The sequence below is a fragment of the Phyllostomus discolor genome, chromosome 9 (assembly GCF_004126475.2).
Source record: "Phyllostomus discolor isolate MPI-MPIP mPhyDis1 chromosome 9, mPhyDis1.pri.v3, whole genome shotgun sequence".
In the NCBI taxonomy this organism is placed as follows: Eukaryota; Metazoa; Chordata; class Mammalia; order Chiroptera; family Phyllostomidae; genus Phyllostomus; species Phyllostomus discolor.
Genome location: NC_040911.2, coordinates 5,017,413 through 5,035,015, shown reverse-complemented (window position 1 = coordinate 5,035,015; position 17,603 = coordinate 5,017,413). Strand labels below are relative to the sequence as shown.

General features: G+C 42.5%; 1 protein-coding gene across 1 annotated transcript in view; it reads left to right on the top strand.

The window, feature by feature from the left end:
- CCDC102B (coiled-coil domain containing 102B) overlaps window positions 1-17,603 on the top strand; it is a 131,956-nt gene that overhangs the window by 40,792 nt on the left and 73,561 nt on the right. Inside the window, 2 exon segments of the mRNA XM_036010124.1 lie at window positions 217-325; window positions 14,646-14,762. Coding sequence (XP_035866017.1) covers window positions 217-325; window positions 14,646-14,762 — 226 coding nt within the window.

Sequence of the window (17,603 nt, the reverse complement as noted above, 5' to 3'; positions counted from 1 at the left end):
GAAATATGTTTAACCGACTGTACAGCTAATTGACAGAATAACAAATTAAACCAAGTTGAATTCAATATTTATCATTTTTAATAAACTAAGAAAGGTTTTCTGTCACTACAGTGATCACGTATAAACACCGAAAACGAAGAGCCCATCTAACTTTGAATGCATTCCTAGAACCATTTTTAAATTGTAAGCCTGTATCGCCTGTAATTCTTTGTTTAGACTGCGTTCGTCTCTGGAAAAAGAAATAGAGCGCCTGGAGTCGGCCGTGTCTTTGTGGAAAGGGAAGTACGAAGAGCTGAAGGAGTCGACGCTGAAAACGAGGAAGGAGGTAAGGGCACTCAGGACCTAACGTGGGAGATGAGCCGGAGGGTTCCCTCTGGCCCAGGGGGCGGGAGGCTCCGCAGGCAAGAGGGCAGGGAGTTGAAAGTGGAATTTCTCTGCATGAGGAACGCTGGAACTCACGTGTCCCTAGGGAGTCCGTCCAGCTCAGGCTGTAAGAAATCTAATTCTGAGTAACACATACTTTAAATGGTCAACCACAGGACACGGTCAGCCACTCATGTCAGGCCCACGCGAGGGGACTGCTGAAGGTGTCACTGTATCGCAACGTCTCTATTAAATAATTTAACCTCAGTCTTTTATAAAGCAGTCTGAAAATATCAATATATCTCCAGAGTATTTTAGGTTCTTTTCATTTTGGCATTATCGTTATTCAAGATCAGCCACTTGCCTTTATATTTTTCCTTTGCATTTTCAGCAATAAAACGCTGTCGTGAATCTTTGGCATTTCAGTAATTATCAATATTCATTATTCAACAATATTAATAGTACATATTCTATTGTACTATTACCTAGCATTGTGCTAGGTAACTGTGGGATAAAACAATGAGCCAAGAGAAGAAAAATGCTGAGCAAAAACCATGACAAGCTAAATGCTCTTGAATGGCTCAGCATCTGTGCATGCATGTTCATGTACATGTTTATGTCGATACATACACACACATACACACACGCAAACCACAAGTAAGCCCAGTAAGCTGTCTAAAAAATAGTTTTCTACAGGAAAAAGAGCTTACACACAACAATCACGATATTCTCCGAGCACTCGTATGTGTGTTTGCCTGGTATTATAGTGGGCTCTAAATTGTACTGAAAAAGCTAGTTTTGGAGAAATTTAATTTTAAAAAATGGTCTTTAATTTCAAAAGAAACATGTACTTACTGTGTGTTGCCACTAGTAGGCAGTGCAGACTTGATAATGTTAGTCTCCTAAATGCTGCTTTTTATACAAGTAATTTAACATTTACATAGCAACTGTTTTTGAAAAAAAATCATGTTTTTGAGTTGATTTACAAAGTGATATGTATATTTTAAAGTGTTTAATTTTTTTTTCTCCAAAGATGCTATTTTGGACATCAGGTGGGAACACGTATGTATTGAATTGCTTAACAAAGCTTCATAGATGAGAAAAAAAACCCAATGTAGCATTTTACAGAATATATATTGATGCCCAAACAGAAATATATATTAATACATAGGCTCAATAGTTCTGTAGATCCGTGGAGATTTTGTTCAACTATTTAAACTTGTGAGTGTGTGTTTAATTAGATGAACTATGACTTTGAGCAATGAATGAAAGTGACAATGAATGAAAAATGGTTTTACTGGAGATGATGGACAGTTAATTTAAACCAAAGGAAAGAAAAACATTGTTTGAATTATTTATAAGGGTATTATTTTAAATCATCCTTTCCACTTCCCAGAATGGAATTTGTGATATTCTTAGGACCTTATTTAAAGAGATGTGTTATGCACATATATTTAAATTGTTTTATAAAATATTATAAAATTAAAAGCTGTTTAAAAACTGAATAAAATTAAAATATTTTAGTCACATACAATTATTTGTATATACTTTAATTGTTTTATAATGGATGATAACAGAATGAGATATTTATGGTGCATTAGAAATGCCATTTTAGAGTAATTAAAAGTGGAAAATATTCAAAGTTCCTGTGCAGTTGACTTACAACCAACAATTGTGTCAACATCCTTCATCAGACTTCGTATGAGTTCTTTTTACTTCATTTCTCAAAAAATCTGAAAATGGCCTTTACTTTCACTGTAGGCCTTCAACTACTGTACAAAAGTATTTGAATACAGTATAATTCTTTTAGGATGCTGAAACTGTTACAAGCAAAAACATGCCTGTCTAGGAACTGCTGAGGGAAAGATTAGTAATTTTTAGGGCTGGAAACAGATGTGGTCCATAGACCAAGATGTATTTGAAAGTCTGGTGTGCTTTAGAGGGGAATAATTCTTAAGTACCTGATATTTAGAGAAGAGTAAATATAAGAATTTAATTTTAAAAACCTAATATGTATTCAAAACGCAACCCAGATAATGAGTAGTAGAGATCATTACATTCAAAATGATATTCCCATGCTGAATTTCATAGTTGTGTTGTTTTTCCTTTGCAAGTCTGCCAATATTGATTTGGGATTAGATTATGAGTTCCAAGTGTGCTGGAATGATCATTTTAGTGAAATCGGATGATCTAGAAAACCATGTGTTCATGTAAGTGAGGATGACGAATAATCCTTATACCTTGCTTTAACAATAAATGACTCTGATGCTTTCCACAATGAAAGGCATATCCTTTCCCATATGTGGGAAAGAATACTGCTAACATTTACAAATTGACGTCAAGGCCCTGGCTGGAGTAGCTCAGTGGATTGAGCGCGGGCTGCGAACCAAGGTGTCGCAGGTTCGATTCCCAGTCAGGGCACATGCCTGGGTTGCAGGCCATGACCCCCAGCAACCACACATTGATATTTCTCTATCTCTCTCTCTCCCCCCCCCTCCCTCCTTCCCTCTTTAAAAAGTGAATAAATAAAATCTTAAAAAAAATAAAAGTTGACATCCAGCTGAAAAGTGAGATGTAACTTTTTTTTTCTTTGAAAAATGTGTGCTTTTACCTGGAATCCTTTTAAGGATTCTATTGAGAAACCTTATTTTTGTGATAACAACCATGTCTCCAGTGGTTTACGATGGACAGTGTTGTGTCATAAATGTTTACATTACGTACTTCAGAGATGCAGGTTTCCTGGGGCCCCATCATGCACTACTGATAGCCGACACTGCAGCCTCATCTTAACGACACCTTAAAGCAATGTTCTGACTTGGGACACATAAGGAGGTCAGACTTCTGAGCAACACGTAGCTAAAATTCTGCAGGAACAACTTCACTTTGAAAAAGATTATTTCCTGTGGGAGCTGTTCTGCATTGCCAAGAGACTCTTCTTGAAGATACCTGGTGTCTCCCTTCCTCCTCCCTCCTCCTCCTCTTCACAAGAGAGGGGTGGGGTGTAGAGTCACCTTTCAGTGCTCCCTTCCCCAGACCCCTTCACCTGGACCCGCAAACCATCCACCTACCTACCGCGAAGGCCCCAGGGAGGCCCTGGGGTCCTGTTCCCTCCTCTCAGCGCCTCTCCCCGCCGCCGCCCCACCCCCCAGTCTGAGTGCCCCTCTCCCTGCGCGCAGGAACCTCCGGCTGCGCTGGCCGTCACTCATCCCATCAACTCAGCCCACCTTTCCCAATCGGCCAGCCACAGACACAGACACGGAGACCCCGTGTGGCGCCATTCCCCCAGGTGGCCAGCCAGCTACCTGGGGGCAGGGGACTACGACGACGGCCCCCATCACGGAAGAGCAGCATGCTGGAAAGACACTCACTCTCAACACGGGTTTGCCCTCCCTTCCCTCCCACGGCCGCCGGGTAGAGCGCTTCATTCACCATTATGGTGGCGTGCCCCGCAGCGTCGCTTCTGTTGGGCCCTCACTTCCCAGCAAGAGAAACGTGGCAGCCAGCCTTGTTCACGGAACTCAGTGGTTGCTCACGTCCCCAGTTTCCTGAGCCGCTGACGGGATAGAAGGGAGAAGGCCTGTTGAAGCCCAGTAACAGCACCAGCTCGGTAGCACTACCTTGCCGAGATGCGGCAAGTTTCTCCAGCAGTATATAAATGCTAGAATCAGCACCTGCTATAATGATGCCTTTCCTTCATAGCCAGGGCTTATAGGTAAATAATCCTGCAATGCAGTTGTACTGAATTTGCAGAATCCATTAGATTTACCTGAAACAAAAAATATTTTTTTAAATACGTATGTCCAGCTCCCTTTTTGGAGATTTTGATTTAATTGATTAGGAGTGCTTCTTCTAGAACTGTGCTCTCAGAGGCTCGTTACTTTGAGGTGCTTTGTAAATCGAGATCAGCTTTTCCGAAGTGTCAGGTCACTGAGCCCGGGGTCAGGGGAGAGGGTCCATGGAGAGCCCCTGTGCGGTGTGATCGCTCATTTATGTGTCCACTAGAGTGGACCACACACCAAGTGCCCAGATGCTCGGTCAAACACTATTCCATGTCTGTTTGTGAGGGTGTTTGGGGGTGAGATTAAGATTCGAATCAGCAGACTGAGTAAAGCAGACTTCTAGTGTGTGGGGGGGGTCTCGTCTCCCCCACTGAAGGCCGGAATAGAACAAAAAGCCTGGCCCTTGTACAAGTGAGAGGGGGTTCCTCCCGCCTCACTGTCTCCCAGCTGGGACACCGTCTCTTACCTGCCTTTGGACTTGAACTGGAACGTCAGCTCTTCCTGGGCCCAAGCTGGTTGTGCTCAGACCACAACTGTCCCAGCAGCTTTTCTGGTTCTCGGGCCGTTTAACGTGGATTAGTGTTCACACTGCTGGTTCGCCCGGGCTTCCGGTTCCTGGGCTGCAGCTCTTGGGAATGGTCAGCCTCCGTAACCATGGGAGTCAGTTCCTTATGGTGAATATCTGTCTGTTTGTCTGTCTGTCCACCCATCCATGCATCCATCTATCCAAGACTTGATCCAGATTCTAGTCTCTGCAAGTCCTGGCTTTTTAATACTCAGCATCTTTTCTTCTTTTGTCCGTGTATTATTGGCACTGAAATAGCTATGTGTACTCCTCATCAGTAACATCAGTTATGGCATGAAATACATACTTTCCTTCCTTGGCTGGCGTGGCTCAGTTGGTTGGAGTGTTGTCCTGTAAGCTGAAAGGTTGCAGGTTCGATCCCCAGTTGGGGTGCATATGAAAAGGCAACCAACTGATGTTTCTTTCTCTCTCTCCCACTCCATAAAAACAATGAAAAAATGTCCTTGGGTAAGGATAAAATACATATATATATATTTTTTCACACTGATTAGGAGACTGACTTAAAATAATTTTGTTATTCATTGTAGAAAAAAGATGGCACTAAGAGAAAGGTACTTGGTAGTTGGTCATTTCGTTTGTAAAGTGACCGGGTCCAGTCTGGGAGGAGATGGAACACAGTTCCTCCAGGACAGAGGTGGGGCCACAGAGAAGCTGAAAAGTTTAAGGTCCAGGCCCCTGTCTCGCGTGGGCCGCTTCCTGGACCTTGGCAGCTGACCTAGCGAGATGCACATGTGACCATATGTTTTGGTGTCATTTGCAAAAGTAAGATAACTGAGGCACACTTGTTTAAACCTCTCTTTCCCCTCTGACTTTCTCTCCAGCACCCTGACCCTCACTTGGTTAGACACACAGTGGCTGCGAGAATATTTTGGGCCTTCCAAGTATACATACAGCCTGTATACAGTAGAATGTATTTTTGGATTTGTTTATTATGTACACCTAGTCAGAGCTCTTTCCTCTCAGAAATATATTTGATAATGCACCATACTTTTATTTTTTATTTTTTAATCTTATTGCACCATACCTTTAAATAAAATCACATGAGAGATACATTTTTAGAAAATCTATATTTGTGGGCTACAAAATTCAAACAGTGAGTATTCCAAATTGCAGATAAGTCTGTGTGTTGTGCTGAGGGCTTATATATTGCAATTTCATTTTAAAAAATAGGTACACTATTATGGAAGAGAGACTAAACTCTCTGTAAAAATAATAATTAAAACATCACTGTCACACTACAACTTGATATACAGTCAAACATCGGGGGAAAATCTAAGTTTTAGTTATTTAGAAGTTATTGCTATTAATTTATGTTATATTTTAGGATTTCGTGATATTTTATATCTGAAAGCTTTCTAAAATTTGTAACTTTTTCTTTCCTCATTTGAAATAAGTATTTACTTTCATTGTTAATTTGCTTTTTCATCAAATAGAAAATTCAGGCTCCATTAAACCTGCAATTTCTCACATTCCTCTGCCTTCCCTTCGCTCGGCCTCTGAAGTTCCACCAGGCGGTGCTGTTCTGCACAATACTGAGGTGTCTGCATCCACGTAGCTCTTTCATCCCTCGCTTATTTCAAGACGTTGTTTGCTTTTTATGTCCTCGGCTGGAAGTGATGATCTTGAGGGCAGAGACCCCGTGAGGGATCCTCCAATGCCATGGCGTCTGACTTAGTGAGGAGGGGCCAGGAGATACTTGGGCGTGGGCTTAATGAAGGTGCATAATGAATGACATAGGATGAGGGAAGGGAAGTTGCTGGAGGAAAAGACACATTAGTTTGGCCTCTTTTCCACGGTTTGGTCCCCCCACCTTTCCCACCACCGACTCGAGGGTTTTTGCTGATTCTAAGACACTGCATTAGCGACACAAAAAGGCACAAAGTCCCAAAGAAGGAAAGTGGGTTTGTCAGCCATTTGGGTGCAGAAAGGATTCACACAATCTCTGGGCTCCAGTCTCCAGAGATTTCGAGGACACCGTATGTTCGGGGACAGCAGGATGCAGTCACAGATTCCACGTCACCACGTCGGCGAAGAACTCTGTGGCTGGAGCGGCTCCAAGAATAACTTGTGTACGTGAAAAGGAATAGCATCATATGCATTTCATGAAACTTAAACCTTAAGTTCAACTCCTGTTATAATATTAACATAGAAAGGGAGAGTTTGGGAACTGGGAAAATCTTACATCTACTTTGAATCACAATCTCAAAGTTGTTAAGTTACAGAACACAGAGAGAAGTGAGTGAGTGAGCTTTTTGGCTTTCCCTCAAATGAGAGGGGGTAACCGGTGAGACAAATTAAAAGGTAAAACAAACAAACAAACAAAAAACTCATTCGTGCCTTAGACTGTTTAAGAATGCTCCTAAGAGAAGCTCTTTGAGATTTAAAGTTAAATTAGCAGGCATCCTTGCTGTAATTCTTCTGATTAGAATAATCTTTCCTCTTCACATGTATTTAACATCAACCAAGATTCATTTCGCACACTGTACAATTAACCCATTTAAAGAGTACAATTCGGCGGTTTGTAACATGCTCACAGGGGAGCACCCACCACCAGGATGAGCCTTAGGACATCTCATCAGTCCACAAAGAAACCCTGTGTCCCCTGGCAGTCACGGCCCGCATCCCTGCAACCCCCCAGCTTGAAGTAATCACTAATCTAATTTAGTACCACAGATCTGCACATGCTGGGTTTTGTAGAAATGGAATTTTATGAGTGGCTTCTCCTAATTTATGTGGGGTTTTGAATAGAGTTTGTATGATCTGCCAGTCGCTGTTCAGTAAGGAACATAAAATTATGCTGATTTTTTTTGTGAAAACCTCACTTAGAAAAAAATAATAGGTGCAATTTTGTTTTTGCCGTAAGAAAAATATTAACAGTTAGCTGTTTTATGCATGTCTGAAGCAAGAGGTAAACATTTTCAAATATTATTTTGCTTCAATGAATACTTTGGTTTTGATGGAAGCTCAAGCCACTGTCTCATGTTACACAGAGAAGGACTAAGTCAGATAACAAAGGAAAACATTGTAATCTCTAGGTATTTGCAGAAACATAAGATCTTCTTTTCTTATTGCCAATGTGGGCACTAATTTTGAACTTGGCAAAGTTAAATAACATGCTTTAACTCCAATCAAATATATTCCAATGTGATTTTTCCTGGTTTTACACTATAGTAACTATGCACAGCTTCAGGCGATATTTAATGAGAGATTAAACTATGCTAATCTTTGAAAAACTCTGTTTATCTAAAAGTAGAAATCTAAAACACATTTTTTCCTTAGAACTTGGATGTTCTATAGTTTCACGGTTTTTGTGAGCTCAAGGACTTCAGGCTGTGTATGTGTGTGTGTGTGTGTATTTGTGAACTTAGAGAATAATGTTCTGTGAAGTTGAAAGGGCTTAGAAGTCACTAAAATAGTATCACATTAAAAATATCTTGGAGATGCTTCTGCTCACGGAGAAGAAGGCTCGACATTGTTAAGACATCAGATCTTCCCAGCCGGATCTATAGGTTCAATGCAACGCGTATCACAATCCCGACAAGTTATTTTGCAGATATTGACAAGCCGACTCTAAAGGTCCTGCAGAGAGATGAAAGAAGACCGGACCGGCCCACGCAGTGCTGAAGGACAGGAACGCGTCGGAGGACTGATGGATGGCACCGGACAGTCAGGCTCACTGTCAAGCCGCAGCCATGACGACAGGGAGCCGCTGGGGAAAGGGCCGACCACTGCAGGAATGGAACGGGATGTGAGCCCAGGAGCGGACTCCCGCGAGTACCATCCAGTCAACTCGAAGGGAGGAGCAGAGGCCACGCAATGGGGCGGGGGCGGCCTTTTCCACGAAGGTGTGGAACCACTGGACGCCCACCTGCAAAAAGGTAAATTCGGACACAGGCCTGACATCCTCCGCCAAGATTAACCCGGTAGGGAGCGGGGAGCGTGGACCTAAACAGAAAGCACAAACACTGCACAACTCCCAGAAGGTAACACAGCAGAAAACCTAGAGTCCCTCGGGTAGGGTGAGGCCGTTTTTGATAAACGCCGAGGACACAGTCCGAGAGTGAAACCACCGACACGCTGGCCTTCGCTGGAATCAAGGCCTTCTGCTCTGCTCGGGCTGCGTCGACAAAACGGCAGGGCAGGCCACAGCCTGGGAGAAAATATTTGCAAAACGCTTCCTGATACAGAACTATTAGCCAAAACTATGAAGACAGCTTAAAACTCAAGACTGAGAACAAAAGCAACCAGGTTCTAAAACGGGACAGAGAGGTGAACAGACACCTCACCAAAGAAGACATGTGGATGGCAGATAAGCATGATGAAAAGACGCTCCCTATTCTGTTTCATCGGGATAATGCCGATGAAAGCCACAGTGCGATACGTCCACGAACCTGTTAGAACGAGCGGAATCCGGAACACCGCCAGCCCACAGGCTGGTGAGGGTGCGGGGCCACAGGGACCCTCCGTCACTGGCGGTGGGAGTGCAGCGCGCGCGGCCGCTCTGGGACATGGCGTGGTGACTGCAGTTCTCCGTCCCCGCTGTGTGCGGAAGGTCAGTGTAGGGGAGAGCCTTGGAACAGCAATAAAGTCGGGACGGCGATCACGTAGGCAAAGGACGCAGTAACTAACCTTACCATGGCAACCATTTCCCAGTATGCGCGTGTGTCAAATCATAACCTTGAACACCTTGACGTTACACAGTCATATGTCAATTACATCTCAATGAGCTGGAAAAACAATACAAAAAAACCCCAAAAACCAAAAACCCTTAAGGCCTACTTTACAACTAATGAAAACAAAGATTGCTTTTGAGCAATTTGATTTTGCTGTGAGTTGATAGGACACTTGCAGTTCGGGTGTGTTAAATTTTCTTGAATGTGTGTGTTTATACTTTCTATTAAATTTTGAAAGAATTTCGGTCATTAGTTTTTCACATATTTGCCCTGACCCCTTTGCCAGGACTCCAATCACAAGACATTAAGCCACTTGAAGTTGCTCCACTTTTGCTAATTCACATCCACTCTGGTCCCCACTGCAGGGGCTAAGATACACATTTTTTGTTGTGATTTTAGTAACTGAAGTTGTCAGACACGGTTAACTCAAAAGGTAAGGGGGGCAGCTGTGTTTCCAGATTAAATTGCAACAAAGAAAAGTGGCCGATCTCCCTGTTTGTCATTCATTGTGCAGACTTTTCCTATCGGTCCAACAAGTTTGTGTTCAAAGAGTAAGGCTCTCTCTGAGTCCATGTTCTACAGGGTGGTAAACACCCACATAAAAACCTGCACCCCATGGTTTTCTCTTATTAAATGTTTTATTTTATCCACCTGCTAGTTAAGTTTTTGGTGAACTAGGCATTGAATTTCTCAGAGGAATGTTCTCTACGAGTCATAATGAATTTCTGTATTGGTCATTGTGAACTCCTTGTGGGTAAATGGGCTAAGAATACTATTCTCTGGGACTCTACCTGCTGTCCCTTGGCCTTGAATGGACTCCGTGGACAGAAATCAGCTGTCAGGCACAATGTTTAACTTTAGATTATTGAAGCAAGCACTGAGCCTGCACCCACACTTGGTGCAATTGGGGGCATTGGTTGTATTATGCAAGGGTGGCATTCAAAATGGCCTGTTAAATAATTTTCAGTGGACACAATGAGGATATGTTATTTTTCATATATTTTGCTTATAATTTTTTGACTTGATGAACTCCCATATATCTTTATCTGCACCACCACAACCATACAGAAGATGAAATGTCAGCCTTCCATCACTATTTTATATCCTCTCTCCATCAATTTACAATGAATCGGGTCACTAGTTCGATTAACACTGGGGAGCCAGTGTTAATCAAACTAGTGTTAATCAAACTAGTGTTAATCAAACTAATGATTTTTAGTATCATATGAATTCATGAATTGAAGCCTATTGGATGTGCTTTAATCTACTGCAGTTATTACTCTGATATTCAAAAGTTGCCATAGAGAGAAGAATCTTCTTTATATTGGTTCCTGAGAGTGTTTGACACAATCCCAGCAATCTTTTATGGTTTCCTTAGTCTGTGCTATAACAAGATATACCAGGATTGTCCTCTTTTTAGACCTGAAATAAGCCACTTCTTCAGGATCCGGGCCTCCTCCCACTCGGGGGCAACACCTCATTGCTGGAGGGAGAGTCATTATTTCCAGGCTGCTTTAGTAGAAAGAACTGGAAAACTTATAAATATGTTGAATCTCCTTTTCCATCCTCCTTTGTTTTGGTTTCTGATATCATTTTCATCTTTTATCTTATTACTTTTGGATTTTTAGCATCTTTTTTCTTTTTATCAATCATTTCTTAAGGCATCATCTTTGCTTTTATTTATTCTTCTGTCCCTTCTAGTTTGTGCTGGAATGAATTTTCTTCTATGTCTAATTCTGCCCTGAGTTCTATAATACTTGTAGGTTTTTATTCTTGGTTGTGCTTCAGTTTCACATTATTTATAATTGAATCACTTTTGTTTGGGTCGCATTGACAACTGTGATTTTCTCTTCCTCTCGTGGGCATGTGTCTTTAGAATGTTCTCCCCTGAAGCACATTTTCATTGTCGGTGAGAACTTACTGTGCTCCTCATACTTTCCTCCTTAGAACAGCATGATGTGTGATTCCTCTGTCTTCCTCTCCGGTATCTACCTGGCACCACACATACTTATTACAATACCATTGACTGTATCCTGGGGGTTGCCCTTGACATCCCTGTGACTGTTCTGAACAACCAATCTGTACTTCCCAATCCCTTCCCCTTCTGTCACCCAGGCCCCCTACCGCCTGTTCTCTGTGTCCATGAGTCTGTTTCTGTTTTTGCATCTGGAGGTTTTTGATTTTGTGATTCTCTGGCCTCCCCTGTTTTCACGGAGACATTTGCAGACACTGGGACATTACCAGCACCTCCCCATGTCATGTCCCCACGATCTCCAGAGACAGCAGCGATGGCTGTTTGGTTTTCGACTCCAGATTCCCAGCTCCCCCGGATGGTTTCCAAAGGCTGGTCTGCCTAAGGAAGAGCTTTGCAAGCAAGCTCTCTCTTCCCACGTTACCTGCCACCCACTCCTCACACGAAAGGCATCCTTCTCTCCCTCCCGCAGTGCTATTTTCGACCATTTGCGAGACTGGGGGAAACTTAGGCGCACCACACCAAGAGAGATTTTGAAATATTGGTGTTGAGAAACCCGCTAATCAATGAGTCACAAGACCTTTGGCATTTCAGGTGGTTCCTACTTTTTTTGTGTGTAAATATACTGGAATGGGACCTCATGGATTAGTCAGTGTATGGAGAATAAAAATTAATTTTGATATAAGGTCACCATTGAGCTTTGCCATACATTTAGAAAGATATTTAAAAGCAACACAAATGATGCCTCTACCATACACATCTTCCATTTTTATCAACGTGTGATCAACTTTTTCAGCGCCTACATTTGAAAATGAATAAATAAAACTAAAGATAGTTCTTCCTTCATTCTATCAATAAGTAATTTTACCCATGGATACACAAACTAATTGGAAAAATTGTATCTGTCTATCTCATTAAGAGATGCATTTCCAGCAAATGATTGTTTATATTCAGTAATTACTTATCACAAGGTGTGCCCTCCTGTGTCATGTTTAAGCAGGCATGTACCTGCAAAAGGTAAGATACTTCATTCTGAAGGAAACCGTTTTAGTATTTGAAGCCTTACAATCACAATATATTCATACATATTTTAATTGCATATTAAAGAGTAAGAACATTTTTTAGTATAAAAGCATGATACAGTATGAAGATCTGGCGGGGGCAGAAAAGAAGTAAAAACCCAAGAAATAAAGTTAATATAAATTTTTGTACAGATAATGGCTCATTTGACATTTCTATGTCTTTTAATATTGCATATAGTAAAGTGTAATACAACAATTTCTTTTAAAGTGTTAATATCTAAAATTCACCAGAAAGTTTGTTTTTGATTCTAAATATACCATCATTAGAGGAACTTTAAAAATGTAAAGAATGTATCAGCATGAGAGCAAAAGAGTTTAAAGGTCATTAAGATCAGTTATTTAGTGTTTTTTGGTGTTCTTATTTTTAAAAGCGTGCACCCAAATTTGCATTAATTTTAGTTAAGCATCCTTTAGTGTCTACTACCATTCTTTAAGGCTGAGGGAAGGAGTTAGATAAAGTTTACTTTAAGAATTCTGGCTAAAATTCTTGGAGGTATGGAAATAAAGCATGCCAGAGAAAGAACAGAGTAAGAATAAATCCAATATTTCTGGCCTGATTAAACATAAGGATGGAGCTGGTATTTACCGAGATGGCAAAGACTGGCAGAGAAGTTCTTATTTTACTTTCCAATGTGGTAACACTTGGATGCTGACAGAGAAGAGAAGGAGGGAGTTGGCACGTGGTCCAGAGTTCAGGGAGGGGAGCGGGGAAGGAGCCGTTTGGAGAGTCTCCGCACTTTGATCAGCCCTCGGAAGCCCGTGTGCACGTGAGCGGTCCACAGGGGAGAGCACAGGGAGCGTCCGTTCATTAAGGACGTGCTTAGTATTTCCGCTAACAATAGTGTTATGAGTAACGTGATTTTTAAATTTCAAGTAGGTGGTATACTATTAGCTGTTATACTCTCATTCAGTGTATGATTATGTACAAGTTATGTAATATGAATTCTGAAAACATTTACCTCCATGATTCAGGGGTACCTGTAAGTTTAAACACAATAGCGTATGTGTATGTACTTATGTATTTACATGTTTGTCAGATCTCATGGTTCTGCTGAAAACTCCTGATTATAATGACAGCTGTGGGGAACAAATAACGATGTGCATTTCTAGGGTTTTTCTCCCCTTTCTGTTTATCCTTATAGACGTGGTGTTCTAGAGAGGTTTTGCATTCACACAATAACGCTGAATGGAAGGCGTGGCCCCCACACATGCACTGCCCCCCACCCTGTAACCCAGGTCCTCTTCTACTGGGGCACGTTTGTCACAACTGTCGAACTACAGCGACATCACTTATCACCCAAAGTCCTAGTTTACCTCAAGGTCCGCCCTTGCACATTCTGTGGGTCCAGACACACATACAATCATGTGCACCCACCACCACCACATCCCACAGGGCAGTTCCGCTGCCCTGAAACCCCTCTGTGGCCCGCCTGCTCGTCTCCTCTTCCCCAGTCCCCAAAAACCACTGAGCTTTGTACTGTCTCCATAGAATCTCACAGTACATATGTACCCTTTTCAGGTTGGCTCCTTCCACTTACTGATAAGCATGAAAATTCCTGCTGTGATTCTTCCTGGCTTTTAGCTCATTTCTTCTTCGCACGGAATATATACTATCCCCCTGCCTGGAGGGCCCACCACTTGTTGACCCTGTTTTGCTGCAGTGGTTTCCGATGGGCGTGTGTTGGCATCCTGTGTGGGTGTTCTGCCCATGTTCGCCCAGCTCCCGCATCATGGAGTGCACTTCTTCATTGCCCGGGTTGGCCTCTGTTACAATCTTTATACTCTCTCTACCGCACGGAAAACAGACATAAGCAGGATTACACAGAGCAGTGTGGGCCTAATATTCAAGACACAAAGCTCGGGATTAATTGCATGAATTTAGAATTTAATTGGTCGGCATCAAGTGTTTGTGAAGGTAACTGAGTTTTGCCCTATTTTCACTCGATGAATTTGGATTACGGGGATTTGCTGATTCGTTTTCTAACCACTTCGGACTTCCCAACGACATGTGAAAAAGTAAATGATTTAGGCACAACAATTACATGAGCAACCACCAAACCTGCCAGAATCCACCTAAAAAAGACTAGACTTAAAACGAAAACTAAAAGCGCAATGAAAGACTAGCATGGATTATCATGGAAATAGTCTTTGTAGCACCATGTGATGATAGTTTCAACTTTTTTTTTTTAGTTTACCGCTCTTCACGGTCAACATAAAACTGAAATGGCAGAACTCTCAGAGGATGGGAAGGAAAGACCAGAACCCCAAGACAGCCAGGAGAGAGCGACCTGTGAGTTACGAGCCGAGGTAAGACGCTGGATAGAGGGTGTGATACTAAAACGAATCTGAGCATCACTAAGTGATACGCTATCCTACGGAGTATAACGGAGGCACCTGTGGTTACGAGGAAGCTGGGGAGAATCCAAGAAAAGAATGATTTAAAATGCTGTGGAAGGACGCTGGCCCGCCCTTAGACCTGCGTTTTCTGAATATTTTAGAGACAAAATATTTGACTCAAAAACCACCCAGTAGCCAATCCAAGTCTCAGGGTGAGTAAACACTATTATTACAAGTCCAATCAGCTGCCAGATCTGTCAGGCCCGATGACGTAACAACGTATCGCACGTGGTTTCTGGGGCAATCACCACTTCTGTGGGCATCCAGCAGCAGGTGGGGCCTCCTCCCTTTTGTTCTAGTTCTCGTGTCTTAGGTATAACATGTACGACAGTGGAAACCTCCATGTTCCATTCCCACCACCACCAAATCAGTTTTCACAGATTGTAAACTCTGCTTCTCTGCCGTGTTGATAAAGAAGGAATTATCATCCTTAGAGTTACGAGGGGAGATTGAATTACTTGCACCTCCTAGAAAGTCGCGTTAGTGCATTCAAAGTGGAGCATCATGAATCATTTATTTCGTGCCCGCTAATTCTGCAAGATGTCTGGGGTACAAACGTGCAGGAAGATTTCGGGAAATGGGGCTGAGTTAGCGCATCTATGGGCTGGCAGGAGCGTGATGGGTGGGAGGTGGTGTCTTCCATTCACCAGCCCAGGGAGCCCATACTCACAGCGCATGTGCTTTCTATCGGGCGAACACAGCTCAGTGCACAATGTCCAGATTGTGGAGCCAGAGCTGGTGGCTTCGTGCAGGTCAACTCCCTCAGCATCTCCGAGTCTTAGTGTACGGATCGAAACGTCAGGAAGAAGAATATTCATAGTTATCGCCCAGGATTTTTTAAAACATTACATGTTGGCTGAGGCAGGGTGCTTGCTGGTGGGAGTCAGGAAGGCAGTTCCTGAGAATGGGCTCTCGCCGCCCTTGTGGTCCCGGAGTGCATTGCCACCTGTCCTGGCCACCTCTTTGAGGGTCACGTAAGGGTCCCAGAAGGGAGGGTGGGCCCAGGGAGAGATGCAGGATGGGGAAGACGGAACTACTGCTGCAAACAACTCTTCCCAGCCGCTGCGACATCAAACAGAAAATGATGATGGCCTCTGTATCTTTTGTTGTCTAAACAGAACGAAACCATCTCGATAGGGACCTCTTTTCTTTGGCGCTGAGATTCGGGGAGCATCTTTGGTTAAGCATCACACAGGACGGGGCATAAAAACCTGCTGAGCCGCCAGAGACCCGAACGGAGGGAGGTGTGTGTGCCTGTTGATCACACCTCCCCTTGAAAGCCGAGGGCCTGGTCCTCCATCAGCACTTTCAGGACACGCCGGGAGCCACAGCAACAGAGGACCTCTGACGTGCAGTGTATTAAGTTTGACTTAATAAAAAGTTCAGAGGCTCATCGATCAGTTATACGGCCTTGTGTAAGCTACTTCGTATCTGTAGAGCTCAGCGGTGTTCCTTAAATTAGGGTACAAGCATTCTACCCACCTAACGGCGGTCTCCGTGAGATATTTAAGTGCTATGATTGAGAGTTTTCTGAAATTCTCAATGAAGCGCTGGAAGTTGAAAGCAAAGGTAGACATGAATTGGTTATGTCTTCACTAGGAGCGCCTGAACGGTACGCTCAATTGAATGAAATTGCAGAAAGAAGGCTTTGCTCAAAAGGAAGGGAATATTGGAACAGATTCTCATAGAAGCAATGAACATGTGTGTGTCTGTGTGTGTTACACGTGTGAGTACATATGTGTGCATTTACATTTTAAAGTAGAAGCCTTTCCTTGAAAGCACAACAGATAGAAAAACGATTTTGTTGGCATTATTTTTGATTTTTTTACTCTATGTTTCAGCATTAAAATCACAACTTTTTTTTTACAGATTTTTACCTTCTTTACCCATCTTGCTCACCATCCACCCTGCCCCTAGCTATGAGCTCCCTTCTTTAGATTCCACACATAAGAGAGCTCAGAGTATTTGTCATCCCTGTTCAGCTTATCTCCCTTAGCACAATTCTTCCTTCAAATCCATGTTGTCGCACACGGCAAGATTTCATTATTTTTATGACTGAATAATATTCCATTATATATAAAAATATACATTATGATTTCTTCATTCATTTATCCATCCATGCAAATTTAGGTGGTTTGTATGTCTTGGCTATTTTAAATAATGCTGCAATGAATATGGGTGTACGTATATCTGTTTGAGTTTGTGTTTTTGTTTTCTGCAGATAAATACCCAGAAAAGGAATAGCTGGATCACAGGGTAGCTCTATATTTAACTTTTTGAAGACCCTTCTCACTGTTTTCCATGGTGGCTGCATGGTGGGGGTTTACACTCCCACCAACAGTGCACAAGGGCCCCCTTACCTCCACATCCTCACGGACACTTGTTCGCTGTGTTTTTGATGGTGAGCATTCAAACAAGTGTGAGGTGGTTTCTTACTGCATTCCATGGAGATTAGTGACATTGAGTATCTTTTCATGTAACTGTTGGCCACCTGTATGTCCTCTTTGGAAAATGTCTATCCTGATCTTCTGCCCATTTTAAAATCAGGTTGTTTTGCTATTGAATTCTGTGTATTCTTTATGTATTTTGCTTTAACTGCTTGTGAGATATGTGGCATGTGATTATTTTCTCCCATTCAGCAGGAGCCTTTTGATTTTGTTAGTGGCTTCCTGTGCTGTGTAGAGTCTTTTTGATTTGATTTAGTCCTGCTTGTTTATTTTTGCTTTTGCTTTTGGTTTCAGATTCAAATAT